This window comes from Bombus flavifrons, chromosome 2, assembly GCF_040668555.2.
Source record: "Bombus flavifrons isolate JBK064 chromosome 2, iyBomFlav1_principal, whole genome shotgun sequence".
NCBI classification, from domain to species: Eukaryota; Metazoa; Arthropoda; class Insecta; order Hymenoptera; family Apidae; genus Bombus; species Bombus flavifrons.
Window position 1 is genome coordinate 2,797,236 of NC_138443.1, and position 20,285 is coordinate 2,817,520.

Below are 20,285 nucleotides of genomic sequence, written 5' to 3' on the forward strand. Positions count from 1 at the left end.
TGAACAGACAAACAGAAATTAGGACAAAAAAGTAAGGCGAAAATGGAAAACCACAATTTTTCGAGGAAAAGTGAACGATGATTGAGAGAAACGATCGACAATGATCGATAAAAAGTTTAAGAAATGCTTAGAGAAAGCATTGTATAGAGGAATGCGATTACTATAAGTGAACAAAATATGGAAACAATAGTATACCACTTTTTTTGACATTATTTTTGCTATTAAATGAAAGCAAATATAGAAAGATAATTAATTTTAATGTAAAAGTGAGAAAATTATTAATTCCAATATGAATAATAATAATTATAAAAGAACTAAAATTAATAAGAAGAAAGAATCAAAAAAATATACGTATACGCAATTACTTGAAATAAACAAAAATAAAAATAGCCAGAGTATAGTCGACTTAAATCAACAACAGAACACGAGTTGAAAAGTCAAACTGTAACCAAATCAAATCCGCGTGGTCTACCCGTATCCACTACTGCGGTGTATATAACCAAACATCAAAACCAATCTCGTCGAAAAATAAAAAAATAACAAAAAGCTATGATTCTCAAATAAACACATTTTTACGATAGTTCAGAAAGCTCTGTGATTTTTGTAAACCAATAGGTAAAACATTCGCGTCATGACAATCTTCTCAAGCGCGAAATGAAAATAATGACAGAATAATAAAATTTCATAAAAATTTCATAAAATTTCAAGAAAATTTGTTCGATAAAATTGATATTAAAAATCTCAATAGCACATGTTTGAAGCAGCTTCTAACAAAATAGAATACAGAAGAAAGTAAAGAAAATGTCATCTTATGTACCTATATTCATATTGCATAATCAACTCAAGTCATTGAAAAGTAATAAAATCGAAGGAGAAACTTCCTTTAATGCATCATACTGATTACAGATCGAACTATTAACGTTGTGTGGCCAATTCTCTTAGATAGTGGCCAAGTAATGGCGTGCAGAGAGGCAGCAATGAAATTTGCAAGACATTAGGAATAGTTAGAGTCGGTTTAATTCCAATCGAAGTCAAACCGGCGGAATCTAATCCGAAATTTTGGTTACGGTCGATAATGCGTTCGGTCACGAGCTTGGCACACGCGAATCTCTTCACGGTAATCACTCGTCGATCGAATGATGCAGAGCCAAGCAGTAATAGTTCGCTTAAGCTGTTGAATATCGTGACGGTGATTATCATTTCGTCTATTAGACAGGATTAAATTATTGTTCGATTGAACTCTGAGACATTCGAAAATATTTCGCGTTCAATTCGTTCAATAGATAATTAGTATATTATTGCACGTAATTACATTTGCAGGCTCGGTGATAATTTAAGGAATATCTTAAAAACTTTCATTCGAATTTTTTGAATAAAAAATTCTGAACTATATTGCAGAAGTAACCTTGTTCTATGTTTTTAACTACGATTTTATTCTGCGGAGTGTAACCTCCATGATCCTGCATAAAACATTTTTAGATACACTATTTTACAACCTTCGTTTAGAGGCTAAGAAAATTATCATACCGCATAGATATACGTAGAAGACAATTAAGTTTGTTTCATACAATAAAGATAGTTCAACATTACACAACGCAGTCGGCATTATTGATAAGCAAAAACGCTTGAAACTTGACGACTTCAGGGGAACATACCGACAAATGTGTCATAAGCTTACTGACCATGATATTACGACGTGCTAGATAAAAATAAGTACACATTGCGTGAGATGTCCAAATTACTCAGTTTTATCAACAACGCGTTATCTTTATACATAGAATGTTGATATTACGTAACTTTACACCTTTCTAATTTTACAACATTGATTCTTTTATTTATCACCGTGCTTTTAGAACCTTTCATTACACTATAGATATAATAGTAGCTCTTGACAATTAAGATACCTATACTTAAGTCAAATTGGTTTAATTTCTAATTACTAATATTCTATCAATATATTGCAAATTATAAACTAAAAAACCTATTATCCTTGTTCCATCAGATCTTATATTAACTACGATATTCTTTGGAAGTTTTCTTCATTTTTCATTGAAAAAGATGAAAGCGTTAAATGATTTCTTACTGAAAACGTGTGAGAAAGTTGCAATCAATGTCACGTTCAAGTCAAAGTTTCAAGTTAAAATACACCTTTCTAAGTTGTCAAACCTTCGTCGATATGTATTTCAAAAACTAGTTTACTACCAGTCACTTCGGAACTATGAAAGCGTGGCAAGTAAGATAAATTGCACCATCGCCTTCCAGTCAGTTCATTCTATTTAAAAACTCTTTTGGACATGAAAAATATATTCTCAAGGTTTTTCTTCAAAAATCAGCGCACCACACCTTAGTTCACAACTACGACGGAGTGACAAGCAGGATAAAAAGAATTGTCGATTTTTAGTCAATTTATTTAACCAAAATCGAATAAAAATTTATTCTTTAGTTCTTTTCTTATCGATGTAGGGCTAATGCATCTATTCAGCAGAACAGGCTCGCAGAAAGTAGCTACGATTCACCTTTATATTCGTGCTGGATTCGAAAAAGCATAGTACAAGTTAAGTGTGAACGCGAAATTCAGCCATTCGAACGCGAATTCGTTGGAACGCGTGTAGGCGAGAGGCGAATGTAGAAGAAAAGCCGACTCAACTACTATATCCTGACCTGAATCTTTTCAAGGTAAATCAAATCGTAAGGAAAGGAGGTTCGTGGTTAGGCGAGTAATAAAATTGCATTACAAACGTGTTACAACAAATTTTAGATAGTTTTCGTGAAAATACATTCGATCATGCGAGTTTCTCATGCACATAATAATCATTATTTCAATTCATTTAAATAAATACATTTAAATGAATAAATTTAAATAAATTTAAATAAATGAATTTTAGTTTAGTTATTTCAAGTTTATTTAAATTTATTATAATAAACACTTCAAAATGGTTCATATGATTTTTTACATCATTCAAGAACTTTTATATTTAAAAAACGAATGAGAGCAAAAGATGTCTGAACGCACGCAAAATATTGTTAGTGTGGCTAAACACTGTTGGCAAATATACCGTCACTGGTAGACCCGTGCTATTAAAAACATATAAATATTACGTAATTATGTAGGTATAATCGTGCATGGTGCTAACAATGAGATTCATTCCAATAAACGGCTATAAATTCATGGAGAGAGTAATTCGATTATAGAACCAAATACCTTAGACACGATCGGGTCGAAACTTTATAGAAATGATATTTGACAGTATTATGAAGCGATATTTTTGTATACGACCGTATTGTTACGTTATCTCTGAGTATTTTATCCTACCAAAATGTTCATTGTACTTTACTAATATTATAGTATTTATTACACATATAATAATAGTGAGAGTGATAATACATGTTGCACCATGCGTTACATTTTAGAAAATCGAATGATTATTATAAAAATAAATTATTATATAAATTGTAGCATAGTAACATATACCAAAGATTTATTATGATTACTAATATTGTAAAATTACTACATTTGTATTTATTTATCTCGTATATAATAATTTACTTACGTAAAATATGTATATTTGTTATGTTATATTCAAATTGTATTAAATGTTAAAAGCTGGTGGTCAACAGTGAAGGAATAAAACAAATCAATAATGATTATCTGTAGTTGTCACTAATCGCAATCGTATTCACTGATGACCATCATTGATTAGGAAACTAGCGACTGTTGTTAAAAATTGCGAGTACGAGTTTTCAGCTACTACCAATAGCTGCTGAATAATTATCGCCATAATCATTAAAAACTTGCTTGTAACTATTGTGTCTCTAATATTTATTAGAATAGCAGCTAAAGATATCTCATATTTGTAAACGTGTGCTGGTAAATACCTACCAACTAATAGCAACAATCTGAAAGATAATTTGAAATGTACAATCTTTTTGATATTCAATTTAAGTACAAAATTAATTGTAAAGAAATAAACTTGAAATTTTAGAAAAAGATAGAATCACTTTAAAAAGAGATATGTATATTCTCAAACTAGTAATAATTGAATTAAAGGGAAGAGTTGCGCATAATTGTTATAAATATATCACTAAACATGTTTGCTTCACATACTCAGCAACTCATTAATTTCAATTGTTATAATCCATAAGACTCATGTTTTATGATTTTTCACAAAATTTGATAGATTATAGAATAAAATAAATTCGAGAAAAACTGTTATTTTTGTGGACATACTTAAGGAGTTTCTTACGTAGATGATGAAAAATTGTAATTGCAATCATTGTTTATGGCGCAGCGATGTTTCTCTGAAGTTGCGACCCGATGGAAAATTAAGCTTAGCATAAATTAACACAATAATTGCCACGAACGTTACCTGGATCTACGAAATGGAGCCCAGTGAAAATACATATACCTAGGAAACAATGTAAAATCATCAATTGAATAGATTGTAATGAATGCTACTAGCTCTACCTATTTCCACGCGATTTATCACAATTTACCGTGATAATTGCCGTGTTGTTCGTTTAGCCCTTCGTTTCAAGGTAATAATTTAATTGGAAAACAAATTATTTAACTATTTTTTCAGAAAATATGAATTATGGAGAAATTGTTTTAAACTTTTTAATATTTCCAAGAGCGAAAATAAATAATGAGAAAATAAATATAAACCTTGCAAATTAAATGTTTTATTAAGGACGAATTTTACGATATTTAGGTTCTGTTACTGAAAATACATACATTACATTTTCTGTTATAAATTCATTTTATAAACTCGTATCGACAAAAACACCTACAAGAAAATTTATGATGTATTTATGCAAAATCTATAATTTATTTTACCTTCAACTCCTTCATCATTATTAGCTAATGTGCACTTTCTTCCCTTCGTGTAATTTAGCCTTCTTCCTATACCATGCTTCACAGGTTTTCCAGATTAAAAAGGTTTTACAGTGTTTTCAATCCCCCTAATTTGAATCTTTTTCTCCCTCTCTAAGCTACTTTGGATTATCCGAAGTTTGTTTGAATTTAAGATTCTCTAAATTGCTTTTTTTAAATCTTCAGTTATTCGGTATTAGTGAGCTTTTCCGTATTTTTATGATCTTGAATCAATTTAAACTTTCTGCGTCTCGGATTTTAAGTTGATATCTTTCTATCTTAATTCGACATTCTTCGATATCTCTACCTTCTCTCATTTTCATATTCAATTATTTCAAATTATTACGGTTTCATCGCAATCTTATTTTTTTTAATTTAAGTTTCATCCCTCTTATCTTCCATTTAAACTTCTTACTTTACTTCACATTTTCAAGTGTACCGAATCAGCTAGATTGCGTTGTATTCTTATTTCTTTTAATTTCACTCTTCTTCTTCCAAGCAGTCTCAATGGATTCTGTTTCCTCTTGTTTCAACCTGCATCTTTTCTTCATCCTCAAATTATTCTCGATTAACAAAATTTCCGTATATTTTAATTTTTTCTCATGCTCTATGTATTTTCTTCGAACTAACAACACATTATAATAATACTTTGACGTTGTTTAATCTAAGACTTCTTCCTTTACCTCATCTTTAATTTCTTGAATTAGATCCTCTACTATCGCCTTCATTTATCTTCAACCATATTAAGTTAGAAAATTCTTTCTCTATCTTAATTATCGTTTAACTCACAAATTCTTAACCATCGATCAACCTTCGAATAGAAATTTCTAAAGTACAAGCATAAAAGTTAAACGAATTTAATTGACATTATTATTCTTTACAAAATTTGAAATCTGTTTCTTACCATTAACAAAATTTAGTTGTTTCCACTGATAAATCGAATACAAATTTTACGTTAATAGCGTGAAACAAAGGGTTAAATCGTACCACGCGAAGCCCAACATTATCAAGTTCATTGTTCGTTCGATTTCGCGACGAACTGACACCGTTTCGAACCAGGGATGGAAAACGTATCATTAGCTAGACAATCCTAGACGTTTCTTATGCGAACTGTTTGTATGTGACATGAATCAAAAATACATATATTAGGGTGTTTATCGGTAAAGATCACTCGTGTGTCAAGGACACGATCTCTTTGATGCAGAAGATTGTTTCCTCCCTTGCAGAGATTTCCAAACAAGTTAAAGGGATAATGATATTTACACGAGAATTTTAAAAGTCGATAGAAAAGAATAAATAAATGTACGTTTGGAAATCGCTGCTTTAGATGTACATTAAATCGAGTATAAGGGTTTAGACAAGAATTAACGTTTTGATTCACGTGAACGAATTCCTTCAAATTGCAAATCGCTGGATACAACCTTTAAAGTACGAATATCGAGAAATTAATGACCAAACTGGAGTTAATAAGATAAATATGTTCACGATAAAAGTACTCATCGTGTTGTATTTGATGTGAAATGAAATACAGGAAAAATTTTGCTGAAAGGTCAGATTACACACTGCAATTTACGCAAATAGTACAGTGGTAATTTCATACTGTAAGATTAATATTGGAGAATTTGTAAATAATTCTATATGACGCGGGAACATACATTAACATGGAGAAAAACATGAAAATAAAAGGATTCTACAATATTTTCACTTATAATAGAAATAATAGATTCCATTCGAAGAGAGATTCATAAATACATACGTCGTATTTTCAGCGCAGAAAGACAAAATGACGGGACAGATAAAATGGAATCGTAGAATAATAACAGAAAAATGGCGAGGTCATAAAATGCTGTTTCAAAGTACAGAGGAGAAGCTAAAAAGAAAGTTTAAAAAGTACTTTAAAGGTTGATACCCCGTAATCTCTTTAAGCTGTCTACGAGCTGCGAAGATAGGTCGTTTATATTGAATTCTTTGAAACGACGTTCTTATCCAAAGCGTAGAAATTGCTATCCTAAAAGATATCGTTGTTCCTCGATAATCGAATCGCTATCGACGAATCTTCATTCGGTGTAAATACATATATTTGCGACGAAATTGCTAATTGAATTCCTATTCGTTTGATCCGAGCAATAACGATGTTTCGAAGCGGAAATTTTAAGAAGCATCTGAGTTTGACTTTCTTTCTCGGATTTGTTACGAATGATCAAGAACGGCAGAAAGGAAAGTAGAAAAAAAGCAAAAAAAAAAAAAAAAAAAAAAAAAAAGAAAGCAACAGAATAGATAAGTATAGATAAGTATTGTAATCATGCGATAAACGAGAATAACATACGTCATCGATGTCGTTATAGTTAAAAATGATGTCTTAGGGAATAAAAGTTAGAGAATAACGCGTAACAATTTTAGGACACCGTCTCCTAGAAACTCGGAAATACATAAATCTCTATTATATCTCTGCTTTCGTGCGTGCGCGTGAAGATCAGCTGGAGAAATAACCAAAAAAAAAAAAAAAAAAGAAACGATCAACGTTACAGTATGTATGATCATTTCACGAACGTTTACATTATGTCATTTTACATTGTCGAGTCGCTCGTAAAATCGGACGATTAAACAATATCCGAATTGTGGATAGATCGACAAAAACTTAAACCGAAATATGCAAATGTAAATTTCATGGTGTAATTTAAATTTAGTAATTTTTTCATGTAGCGAAACTCTAACATTAAAATGAATACACTAAAATTCATCAATGAAGTAAATAAAGTACGATTTAATGGAATACATAAGGATATGATAATTAAAGAAATTTTATTGAATCAATTTAATAATAAAATCGACTATAATAATATAAGGAGTAAAGATCCTACTTGTTCTTTAATTAGTCACACCAAGAAGTAAAAATAAAAGTTCAAGATATAATTTATAAAATTATATTTCTCACAAAAATCTTCTCCTTATATAATTATTACTTTTCACATAAGTCGAATAAACTCATTAAAATATGTTAATTTTCTTATTTGTTAAATAGATCAGAAGAAACTAATATACTCTTGAGAATCTCGTTTTCGTTTAGCTGAACAAAACAAGCCACGACACAGATGATAAATAAAGCATGACCGTAAAACAAGAAGATTAGCTGTGTGGAAACGTTTGCCGCATACGAAAATACGAGACAAAGATATACCGACGCTGAATGGAATTAGGTACTACAAATAATATTTCGATTCAAAAGGTACGTTGTGATTCACACAGAAGACAATCCAATGGATAGAAATGCGTGACCCGAATTTAAAAATAACAGAGAGTTGTGTGTCGCCGATATTTCTTTCGATCGGCGGTAAAAATGGCCCGAAAGCACAAAAGTTTTTTGCCCGATGATACGAGCGACGGTCCCGATATCGAAACCAATACAATAGAAAAACACAAAAGGTATAATTTTGTCCACCGTGTATTTTTGATACTACAATCGATAACTTCATTATTACGTTGACGTCGAAGCGTAGGCGAGCGACACGTCGAAACTTCGCGATTTCAGTTTTTCGATGTACGCCAGAAGCAGAACGAATACGGTCATTGAAGATGGTACCTCGCGCGAAACAACTCGATTTACTTTGGCCGGCGGTGACCAGACATTCTTACGTGAATGTAATAACTTTCGAACACACAACGTGATCGTTCTCTGTACATAAAGATAGAGCACAAAAACTTTTTATGTATGACCTCGTATTCGACAACGTGTAGACCGAGTCGATGCGAGGGACTACGAATATTCTAAAATAAATATTGTGATGACTGAACAAGATCGATTACTTTGTTATCCTGTCCCTTTCTTTCTCGGAATATTTCTTTCCAGTTCGATTGTTTTTATCAAATACAATGAAATACGATATAACAATATAGTTGACATATCTTCGATGTTTATTACCCTTTTCGTTATGCTATTTTCGGAACTGAAAGCGTTTCTAATAAATATATCCAGGTAATTATTGCTAATGTAGAAAAATTATACATATGAATATTTAAGTACCTTATATAGGAAATTAGTGTAATATACATAAAAATACTTTTGTATTATAATACTCGGTATCTGAAGCTCTTGTATTTGTGTTTGTAAAAACGAAACGCTACTTTTTGAAACAATTTCGTAATTTAATTTTCAAATTCACGAACATTGCGAATACTCTACAGTAGTCTACACGTTAACGTACTCCTGTAATTCAACTATTACACTTACTATACTATGCTGTTGAATGATAGCCTCATAATATATCCGAAAAAATAAATATAGTGTCTGGGGACTTTCATGATTCAAACAGTTACCTTAGTGCGCTATGAGATATGAGGACTGTAAAAATTAAGCAGACTTCATCCAGAATTTTCTGCTGTGCACGAAGTTAAAATCTATAACGCTGTTTACTAAGGTTCTGTCCTTGAAATCGACCAACCGTGGTTTCGCATTCCTAGAGTATTTATTATCTAGCAAGATGTTACATTCACGAGATGATGTCATCAGAAATCCTTTGGTCTCAGAGTGGATCGATACTACTTCCACGTCTCCATGGTCGTATCGATCGCAGTTCCACGACTCCATAGTCATACCAGACATCCTAAAATGCCGGGATCCAGCCGAACGATGTCTCACAACCCTAGGGCATATTAGACACAATCCTAGAACTTTGCCCTCGTTCCAGACAGAGTTCCACATTCCACGTATGGTATTAAGCGTTATCTCACTATTGTCACCTTCTTGTACATTCGCTTTATCTAAAAATCCATGTTTTCGTGATTTTTTAATACGAAAATTCGCACGTCATGCAATAATTATAGAATTTACAGAATTATAAAAAGTTTAGATTACTTTGCTTAATTAGTTGTCACATATGGATATACAAATTTTGTAACATAGTAAGATTTCAATTTGCACAGTAATTAATTCATTGTTTTAATACACTTTTCCCAGATATAAATACATAATATAAAAAGTATTAATATAAAAGTTATCTTAACCGTTCCCTCAGAGACAATTATGAATACTTTGTTAAAGAAACCTCATTAAACACAAGAAGTTAAAGTTAATATAGTCCCAATAGAAGGTAAAACAAATTTTTATGTATGTTTCGTTGTAAAGTATTTTTAAGATACCAAACATCGCTGAGAGCATACTAAAGAATTAATAGGTGCAAGAACTTTCACTGGAGCAGATCCTCTTTCAATATTTACGTAGCCATCGATTTCATGAGTAGTGATATTCGCAGTCACCAGTGAATAAATAATCCAGACGTGTGAATTCCAGGCTTGAAACACTCAAGTATCAAAACCACTGTTTTCGTGAGTTATTATTTGAAATATACAATTTAATTTACAAGGACATTATATAATAGAAGGAACAGTTACGGCCCTTTGACCATTATCCTCTATTTGAAATTTCATTAATTCTCAATAGTTTGGAACCTTCCCTTTTTTTTTATTAAAAATATCTTTTCCTTTATCTTCGTTTATATGTTAGTACTGTTACACGCTTACTAAACATTTTTTTAAATATTCGTAAGCTGACGTATACTATTTAGAAATGGCTTGGTTATATGTAGCATGTTCAAATTGTTTTTAATTTAACATCGAGGAAACGTGTAAGAAAATTGCGATGCATCTGACAATGGTTCATTTCTCTGCATTGAAACGCTATAAATTTTTTGACACCATCTTTTCACCAATATTTTTGACACGAGGTAATAAGCAGCAGGCGGCATAGTAAATTTTTGTTGTAATTCAAGTTTATTGTAGTATAAAGATTGTGCAGTCACTAAATTACAATCCTAAGAAAACCGAATGAAATTGAAACATTATAGTGGACATTTCACCAATTACATGAAGAATAACGACTCGAGACTCTTTAGAACGTTCTATATTACTTCGAGTATTATTTAAAAATAACTAGCGACAACATATTTTATTTGCAACTTCTTGAAAATGTGCATTTTCGTTATTTCAAGTTGTCATTTCCTATTTATCGAATTAAGTTTCGTTATAAAAGCGATATTGGAAGTTTAAATTATCTTAGAAAAGTCTTACAAAATTTATGTTCCATAAAGATCGAAATTTGAAGATCGAAACGACGTTATAGCAAATAACGATATTAAAAAGTGGAACTTGATCAAATATAGCGTATCAACATTGAAAAGTAATTTTATTAAAGTCACAAATATCACTGTACATTTTTTTTATTTCCTTCTTGTACTCTTTGTAATAACAAAATATATTACTACTATAAAATTGATCTTAACTTCATTTGAAACTGCAATATTTCTGCTTCGTTCGCAGTTTATTCAGTAAACTACATGTACATCGACGCGGAAACGCTTTTACGTCTTTCGTCGTTTCTTGAAATTCCAATTTAAATATTCAATTGAATCAGCATGGCTACACAATGAGATGTTTTGAATAAATAAACGATAAGTTCGAAATGCGTCAAAATTGAAAACGAAGAAAGAAGCACGAGAAAGAGGAAGCTTCACTGAAACTCAAATCACTTCATTGAATTAAAAAAATTATGCAATACCCTTGATGTTAAAATCAGTTTAAATTATTTTTAAATTATAATGATCTACTTGAACTTCATACATTTTAATTCTCATAAAACATTTTGTTCTTACTATGCATCACACAGCTATTACTTTCCATTCTTTAACTCTATAAAATCGTGTCATGAGGCCCTGCCTGACCTTTACTCTTCTACCTTTGCAATCAAACATTGTACATATAATTCTGTTCTTTAAAATATTGCATAATTGTATAACGTATTCTTGAGACAAAAAATCAGTCAAATATTAATATGTTACAAATACGTTACTAAAAATGAGTATAAAATAAATAAATAGATACAAATAGAAACATTATACTGCTGCTTCATATTTAGTTTTTACGGTTACATTGCTGTTTTAATTGCGCTGCATAGTATGAGTTTTAGATTCACATTTGTTGTATATTTGTTTTTTATTTTACATTTTCCCTCAAATTTCAACAGACTTGTGTTAAAACGGAGCGAGTAAATAGTTACCATATCGTAACTATATCATATTCTGGTGCTATCGATTAAAAATCACGCAGCATATTTATGATACGTATGATCTACATTGAAACCAACAACGGTGCAACAATTGTAAATACGACGCGTTATAATGTACGAGATTGGTGTTACGATGGATATTTCAAGCGCAAACGTGACATTGTGGTAAACTGCAAACGACAAATTGCGGCCTATGATCCAAACGATCTGTTTAACTGTCGCCATTTTCCTAGGAAAATACTCGTGTCGCAAATCAGTCATTTCGTATTACGGTTTACCTTATTTAAAAATGCAATCTAAATCTCTTGTAAGAGAAATATTATTCATGAGAAAATTACTTCCAGTGGAAATCATTTAAAAATATGAAACTATGAGTTGTATGAAAAGTAGTAGTTTCGTAAATGATTATTCGACTGCGAATGTTTATATACATATTTATGGGAAATTTAAAGGCAAGATGTAAACAAGATAAAAAAATGTGCAGAATATGCAAAAACATATAAAATATCTATAAAATACACGTTATAGTATTTAGCGAGCCAAATTACTCTCTACTTTGCTTTCATTTCTTTAATTATGTTCATAAAAATATGAATTTACACAAAACTATTGCCGCAAACTATTTACTGCTAAGCAAACATAAATTTTATAAAAGTATATCGAATAAATATCTGAGGTAATAATATTAAGTAAAGAATTCTAACAGGAAATGTTAAAAATTATCGTATCTAATAGCTTTTATCGTAAATTCATTCGTGTTTTTGTATTCCTGCGAATTTCAAAAATAACTGCACCATAATAAAAGTATAAAAGACACTAAATAAAGTGACTGAAACGTGCACCTTCATAGTGTGTATAAATCTTCGTAAAATTCATTGCAAGAGCATTTCGTACACAACTATAATTTTTGCTGCTTGATGTTAACTTATGCGGAGGAGTAAGACATGGTCATGTTTATCAAGCGTTGTAAATTCGCGACGATTATGATAAAGGAACGCAGGGAATTTTTTTAAACGCCATGCGCAGCTAATAAAACAAAAAAAAAAAAACGAAAAAGCAGGAATAGAAAAACGGAAATGCAACAAATGAAGACATGCCGGCATTTTGTCTGATTTTAATATCACGTCGGTTTAGCGAAAAAATGCAAACGACGCTTTGAAAGAGGAGGAAAAAGTCCGGGGTCGTGACGGTTCCTTTTTATCCGGAAGAGTGGCTTCTCGCGATAGAGGTACTATTAAATTCTCGTTTTTAATCTCGCAGGTGACAATGGCGTGATTATATGTCAAAGGCTGACAATACATATCACCTTGCATTCACCAGAAATGAAAAAAGGAATTAGAATGCAGGGTTTTGTTAAGGTCTTTTTTCACTGAAGCTCGTTCAAAAAATGATCCTTTTTTAATCCTTTTAATCCTCTTTAATTTTCCAATAGTACAATTTATAAAATAGCTTTAAAAAAGTAAAAGAATTTGATATAAAACGTGTAAGGAAAAATTCGATTAATGAATATTGCAATAATTTTAGAGATGCAAGTATTTTTAAAAGTAATATCAAGTAAAACAAAGCTTAGATGAAAAGTATCAGGCATTTAATTGATAGACGTTCAACTGATATATTGGATTATACTTTTATGGATAATAGATTCTAATCGCAGACTTTATTCGAGTCTTTTATTTTCTGCGTGTAGATTTCGGTTAAAATAAACAATTCGCATGGCAGTCTAATAGAATCCAGATAATAATCTCAAAAATATCAAATAACGGTTCAAATCGACATACATATAATCTTGCAGCTGAAATTCCAGTTCAGTGTAGTATTATATGATATAATAGATTCTTTAATACATACATGTATTCAATAAAAAATTCCGCTCACACAATGAAAAAATCAATACCGAAATGCCAAATGGATTTAAAACTTCATTTCAATTAGAAATTCGTCTTTAATTCTGATAGAAAAATTTCTATTAAGTAAATTTTGTTTTTACGTTAAAGCTATATCATATAACTGTGTATACTGTCAAATAAAGGAAAATATTACGTTTAACCGAACTTGCTTATGTAACAACCTAATATTATACATTTTTCCACGTATAATATAACGTTATTATACTCAAATTGCAGAAAATTACAAAGATTAATTTTCTATTGTCAGATAAAATATTGACTTAAAGGTGTAAAATATTACCATTGTTAGCTCTGCCAATCTGTCTAATCAATTTATTTAAATTTTCGAAAGATACAGTTCAAACATTATCTACACTTATCAATCACTATTAATTGGATTTTTGAAAATAATATCGCTAGAACATTATTAATGTCGAAAATTGTATTATAATATTGTAAGAAATGAAACCATCGTAGCGTAAAACCATCAATTGCCTATTTGACGGGCAACGTCAACTCTCAACAGCGTTCGACGTTCAACAAAATCCATAAATCTTATTAAAGTGTCTTCTCCGATGTAAGTCAGTACGCTTTACTTCAAAATGGAAGGACTTCTGAATTAATATGATATACATAGTAAAAACAAAGCCCTTTAAGAACTACCTCGTCTCAAAAGATATCTCATAAAGCGAAGAACGTATATACAACGATAAAACAAGCTAAACGAATATCAACGGATACGAAGCGCTGCTTTTTTTTGCTGTTATCGGATCGCTGTACTTTTTATTGGCCAACAGAATGGGTTACAGTAAGTAAAAGGAAAAAGTTCCCGATGAAAATATCGCGGTAAGCCAAGGAAAAGCGGAGGAAGTTTTTCTTTGGTAAGACGTAAGCTTCGCGAAGTTTCTGAAAGAAAATATCCGTTAACGAGACATCGGTACAACGTGACCGAAACACATCCTCGAACTTTAAACAATATCTTCACGGAAACCAATGTTACCATTATTCAAGAAAAAAAATTGAATGTGACAAACCAAGAGCGGATATGGTATAATTCTAAATTATTATTATAGTACCGAAAATCTTAGTATTGTATTATTTTCGAAGAATTATTCTTCTGAGATAACGTCTTCCAGTATTTAACTAAACACTAAGTAATGACTTTCTAATTCTATAAATTATACATATAATATTTATGTAAATCAAAACGATTTTATCTCTAGTATAATATCCGGATTGCAAAATATTCGGCTAAAATGGCACTTTTAGGGATTTGTAAGATCGCTGAAACCGAAAATGAGAATCATTATTCACAGAAATAATGCGTAAAAAATTTCGATCAACCTGTTGATGTGTGATATTCTTATGGATTTTGACGATACCTTTCTTAAAATTTGATGTCCTTAACCTGCTATATGACTTACTCTTATATATTTGCATCGTGAGTATTGGATTAGGTTTGAGTTATCTTTTATTTTCCGGCCGCCTTAGGGCCGTGATCACGCAGAAAAAGATAAGCAGTAAGTAAAACTGGCATTTGGAGCATTGGCATTAACTGTTATCATTTGTTTCGCCGCTTATCGCTTACCATTCTGTATGATCACGATTTTAGTGTTAAGAAGACCTTTGTTGGTCAAATACCGTAAGGCCGAATTTTCAAAACAGTTCATTTCTGTGAAAAATAACCATTAAAATAATTATAGAAAAATCATTTTGGACTTTAGCGGCCTAAAATAACCCCGAAAAGAGACATTCAGATCAAAAATCTTGCAGTCCGGATACTATACTTTATCCAAGATTTTTATCGCATGGAAATAATACAGTGGTAATTAAATGTTTCCGATCAAAATATAATTTTATTATATCGTTACAAAAAAGTTTCTGAAAATAAAAAAAGCTTTCAGCAGCCATTGTATTTATGTATTTTGTTTTTAAAGAAGAAACTTCGTATAAAATTGATTCAATACTTTATTAAAATCAATTATTTTTTAGTATCAGAATAATTACACAATACATTATTTACTAACAAAGATATATATGACAAAGATCATCAAATTTAATCCTTCAAGCTATTAATAATAAATTCATGTAATTCGTGTAAACTGTATTTCAGTTGCACATAATTAACAGATAACAATATTTATAATATGTAATATAAATACAATTAGGTGATATCATTGTATAAAAAGAAATGCACTATAAAGTTCTGCAATATTACATAATATACAATCTTGATCTTTTCTAAGATGAAGTTACGAACTTGAGTTTAAAATTCTTAAAGAGAGTCATGAAATCAGTCAGAACTTATTGTTTTTGATTTGGAATCAAAACGGAAATCTTTCAAATCTGAACCAAATATAACAAAGTATAAATATAAAAAAGATAATAAATTGGAATTAGAAGAAATCATTTAAAATTTAAACCTACTAAATAGATGAATTCGAGTGGATAAAAAAAGAGTACTTGATCAAACCAATTACTACTAGTCAGTTTATTCACACTTGTTATCCTGTGTCTAGTAGATATATATTGTTACATTATATTATTATTTAGCATGTAAACCACTTTTACGTTTTGAATAGTAGCTTAAAATAAGAATAGCCTTAAATGGTAAATTAATAATCAAAATAATTTTATACTGTGTTTATTTGTTCGTTTGTTTCATAATGAACATCATGCCTATCGAGACATACAAATAGTTGCCAAATAAATGTTACTTCTGCTAAATGATATAAGAAAACTGTACAATAAAAGGAAATCAATATTTTTGTACTTAAGAAATAGTTAGTAAAAATTTTAAAAATGTTACCTCCATTACATTCTTTTTAATCTGCGTCATAATTGATTAAAAGGAATACTAAATATTTGAAAGAAATGAATATAATTATAGTTACAAATAGTGTGAAATAGAAATTGTTAATGGAAAATGTTAAGAAGAACTGTTACTATACAGAGAGTACTTATATTTTCATAATTACAGTTATTACAGATCTATTCTATGGATGAGAAGATATAAATATCGGCAAAGTATGACTATAGTTATTCAGAGAACATGAATTTTAAGTAGAAAACCGCATTTCCAGCAAATGAATTTATTTCATAGATTACATTACAAAATATTACACCTCATTTTTTCACGCTGGAACACTATTGCAAAAAACTATCCTTATCCATATATCAATTTCGATTAAAATAGAGGTGCATCAGTACTTCGCGCGTCTTTCTTTTTTTTTCTACAATGCATATAAACTTCTTTCCCCTATACTGCGAATAGGAAAGCTATTATTATCTCTTGCCGGAATTTCATTTCGCTCTCTAATTATATTTCTATAAATTCTTTGAGTTTACTCTGGACAAGTAAAAACACATTGCGAACACAATGTGAGACAATGAGAAAGATATGATCGTATTATATGATCATAATAAAAATTATAAATTCACGTCGCGAATTAAGTGTCAAAAATTCAAACACCATTCGTCATTCGCGCATAATATTAAAAAATATTAATTTAGGGAAAATAAGATCATTTTAGCTGTTTCAAAGCAAAGTCTACCTTTTAGCAAATGCAACAAAGTAAAGAACATTGTCTGTAGAAACTTTTGATTTCTGTAACAGCCTTTTTTATTTCTTGTTAACTGTTACTCATATAGCATTATTATAGTGTATGTCAAATATTTATAACGTATGTATAGTGATACTTCGTTTACGCATTGCTTTTGCAACTTGTATTACTCGACTTGTCAATTACAACTGTTGGTTGTATGAAATAGCTGTAAAAAAAGAGAAAAGAATCAATTTTATTTTTCTTTAACGACAGTTTAATTCATGTGAGTTCGCACTAGAAAATTACCTTGTTACTGAACACTTTAAGCTTCAGGTGTAGCTAAGGGGGCTTCTTTCTTTTCATCAATCGTAACAGCTTCTTTTTTATCACCAGCTGCTTTATCATTTTCATCCACTTCTTTTTTTGGAGCAACCTTAAATGTATGTTATTATATATGTACATTCAACAATAATGTAAAAGATCTCCAAATAATAAAAAGCTTTATAATCTTTTCTAACTAAAATGATCTTACAAATAACATAGTACAAATGTCCAAATAAAAAATCTATGAAAACATTGTCAATAGTAGATTTAATTGTATTTTTACACCCTTCATTTTTTACATGTTTGTAAAAAAACAAAGAAAGAGATATGTTAAATTATTATGATACATATACATTATAATTATATATCTATAAATAAATCAAATGTTATACAAATGAAATGTTTTGTGAATTGTTTAGAATAATTTTAGACTAATATTTATATAACTTATTTGCAACATTTTAAAAAATCTACAAAATATAAAATATAATTTTAAGACATTAATCCATATGACCTAATTCCTACATTACAACTAAAATTTAACATCAAACTAAGATGTTATTGAAACATCATGAACTATTATTTTAATCTATATAAGTTTCATATTTTGTAATCCATTAAGAGTAATTTTAGCTACAAATGATACATTGTATCCCTAATAATAAGATACATGCACTATAATATTCTTCTTATAGTTTCCTATATATTACATATCAATTTTAAAGCTTCAAACACATAACAGTTAATATTATTTAGATTGATTCATTACCTCCTCTTTGCTAGCTTCATCAAAATTCTCCACTAAATCTGGTACCTCATCATCTTCTTCCAAAGTTGATTTACCAACTGTGCTTCCAGAAACTGTACTTGCTAGTCGTTTCAACTGTGTAACACCTTCAGGACCCAGCTGACTTATTATTCCCGGTAACATGTCAGTTATTTGTTTATTCTCACCATGACCAGTAATGGCAAATGTGTTAGCAGATAAACTAGCTTGAGCTTTTGGATTATTGAAGTGGATGACAGTACCATCATCCTTAATCATATTAACCTCCTCTATACCAGGAATTGTATTCACAGACAACTTTTTTAAACAACTTTGTAACTTCTTATCATCTGTAGCAGCAGTAGCATGAACAACCTAAAAATATATTGAATATAGTTAAATATTAATAGATTGCACATATATGTATATGTAGATAGATATATTGCTCAGTTAGTAAAATTTCTTTCTTGTAAATTCTTATACTCCACTACAGTATATCCATAAAAAATACAAAGATTCAGTTTCTATTGAAATTATAAACATTATGATATTGATAATTCTAGCCTGAATTAATATAAAATGTAAAATTAAAATCGAACTTAAACTTGGAGTATGAGAAAACTACAAAATTAAATCAAATGACATAATAAAAGTAGAAAATGGAAATCAGAAGGACAACATTGTATCTAAGAAACACGTGAAAGTAATTTAGTCAAGCAATTAAAATGCGTCTTGCACGAACTACAAAGCTTTGGTATCGTACAAGAACAGCAATTGGTGATCGTGAGACGAACAACACTTTTCAGAAGTAGGAAAATCATTTAAATGACACTTGAAATATACACTTTCGTAAACTTTTAAACTCACGACACGCCAACAGTCCTAAGAATTCTGTGAACTCGTGTTAACTTTCGAAATAAATCTATATACCTTCTTCTTGCGTCGGGGTGTTCCCTTACCGCCGATTCGTACTTGAGCTTGAAGCTTCTTCAACTTTTCAGGATTCATATTAACCTGTCTATACGACGATCACAATCCTTAGATTGTTAGTCACCAAGCTTCGACAAGCTACAAGTCTGACGCAAAGTTTTATACGATAAAATGAGCTAAACGTAACCGGCAAGCAGACACGTGCTCTCTGTTCGCCGAAAGGGTCGAGAAAATGGAAGTGTACGCTTCTGTAGCTCTCTACGTCAGAGATAGCTTCCGGCAGGGTAATGCTTCCGTTTGAATCTTAACTCAAAACACTGCACCGATTAATTGTGAATCGTATTGTTCGTACATAAAGCATGTACAAGACGATTCGATAAATCGAAATTTTTTGCGAAACATTTTGCTAAGCCAAAAGGCTTTGTTTTATCTACAGTACACCATTTCAACAATAGTTCGTCTGAACATGGAGGTTATGGAAATCATCATGTTACAATATACAACTTCGAAGAAAAAAGTCTTTATAAATGATCTTATAATAGAATTTGGAAATGTTATATTATGAAATTTGAAAAAATCGATATAATTTGGTTGAAATAAATTACCAAATAAATGTAACAATGGAAAACTGCCCGAGTTATTCAAGAATTGATCAAATTTATTGCAATGTACGGCGCGAATGTGAACTTCAAAATTAAAAACTGTTCATTATATTTGACATATTGTTTTTCTCAAGCTAGTTAATAACTTGTGTCTGCTTACATAAATACGACAGTGCATGGAGATATATGCTACACTGCAAACTACAGTTACTTAAAACTTTGTTATTAAAATATTTTTATATTATATTTTTTAATAACAATTGTTACATGTATATATTAACATATGAAGACAGACTTAAGACAGT

At 30.3% G+C, this 20,285-nt stretch overlaps 1 protein-coding gene across 1 annotated transcript; it reads right to left on the reverse strand.

Annotated features, from left to right (window-relative positions):
* Nucleotides 1–16,889: 16,889 nt before the first annotated feature.
* Nucleotides 16,890–19,620, reverse strand: bic (bicaudal). The gene is made up of 4 exons (XM_069130708.1): nt 19,379–19,620; nt 18,452–18,823; nt 17,665–17,791; nt 16,890–17,584 (listed from the first exon to the last, which is right to left on the reverse strand). The coding sequence occupies exons 1-3, from the start codon at nt 19,454–19,456 to the stop codon at nt 17,681–17,683; spliced, it is 561 nt and encodes a 186-aa protein (XP_068986809.1). The 5' UTR covers nt 19,457–19,620; the 3' UTR covers nt 16,890–17,584; nt 17,665–17,680.
* Nucleotides 19,621–20,285: the final 665 nt, after the last annotated feature.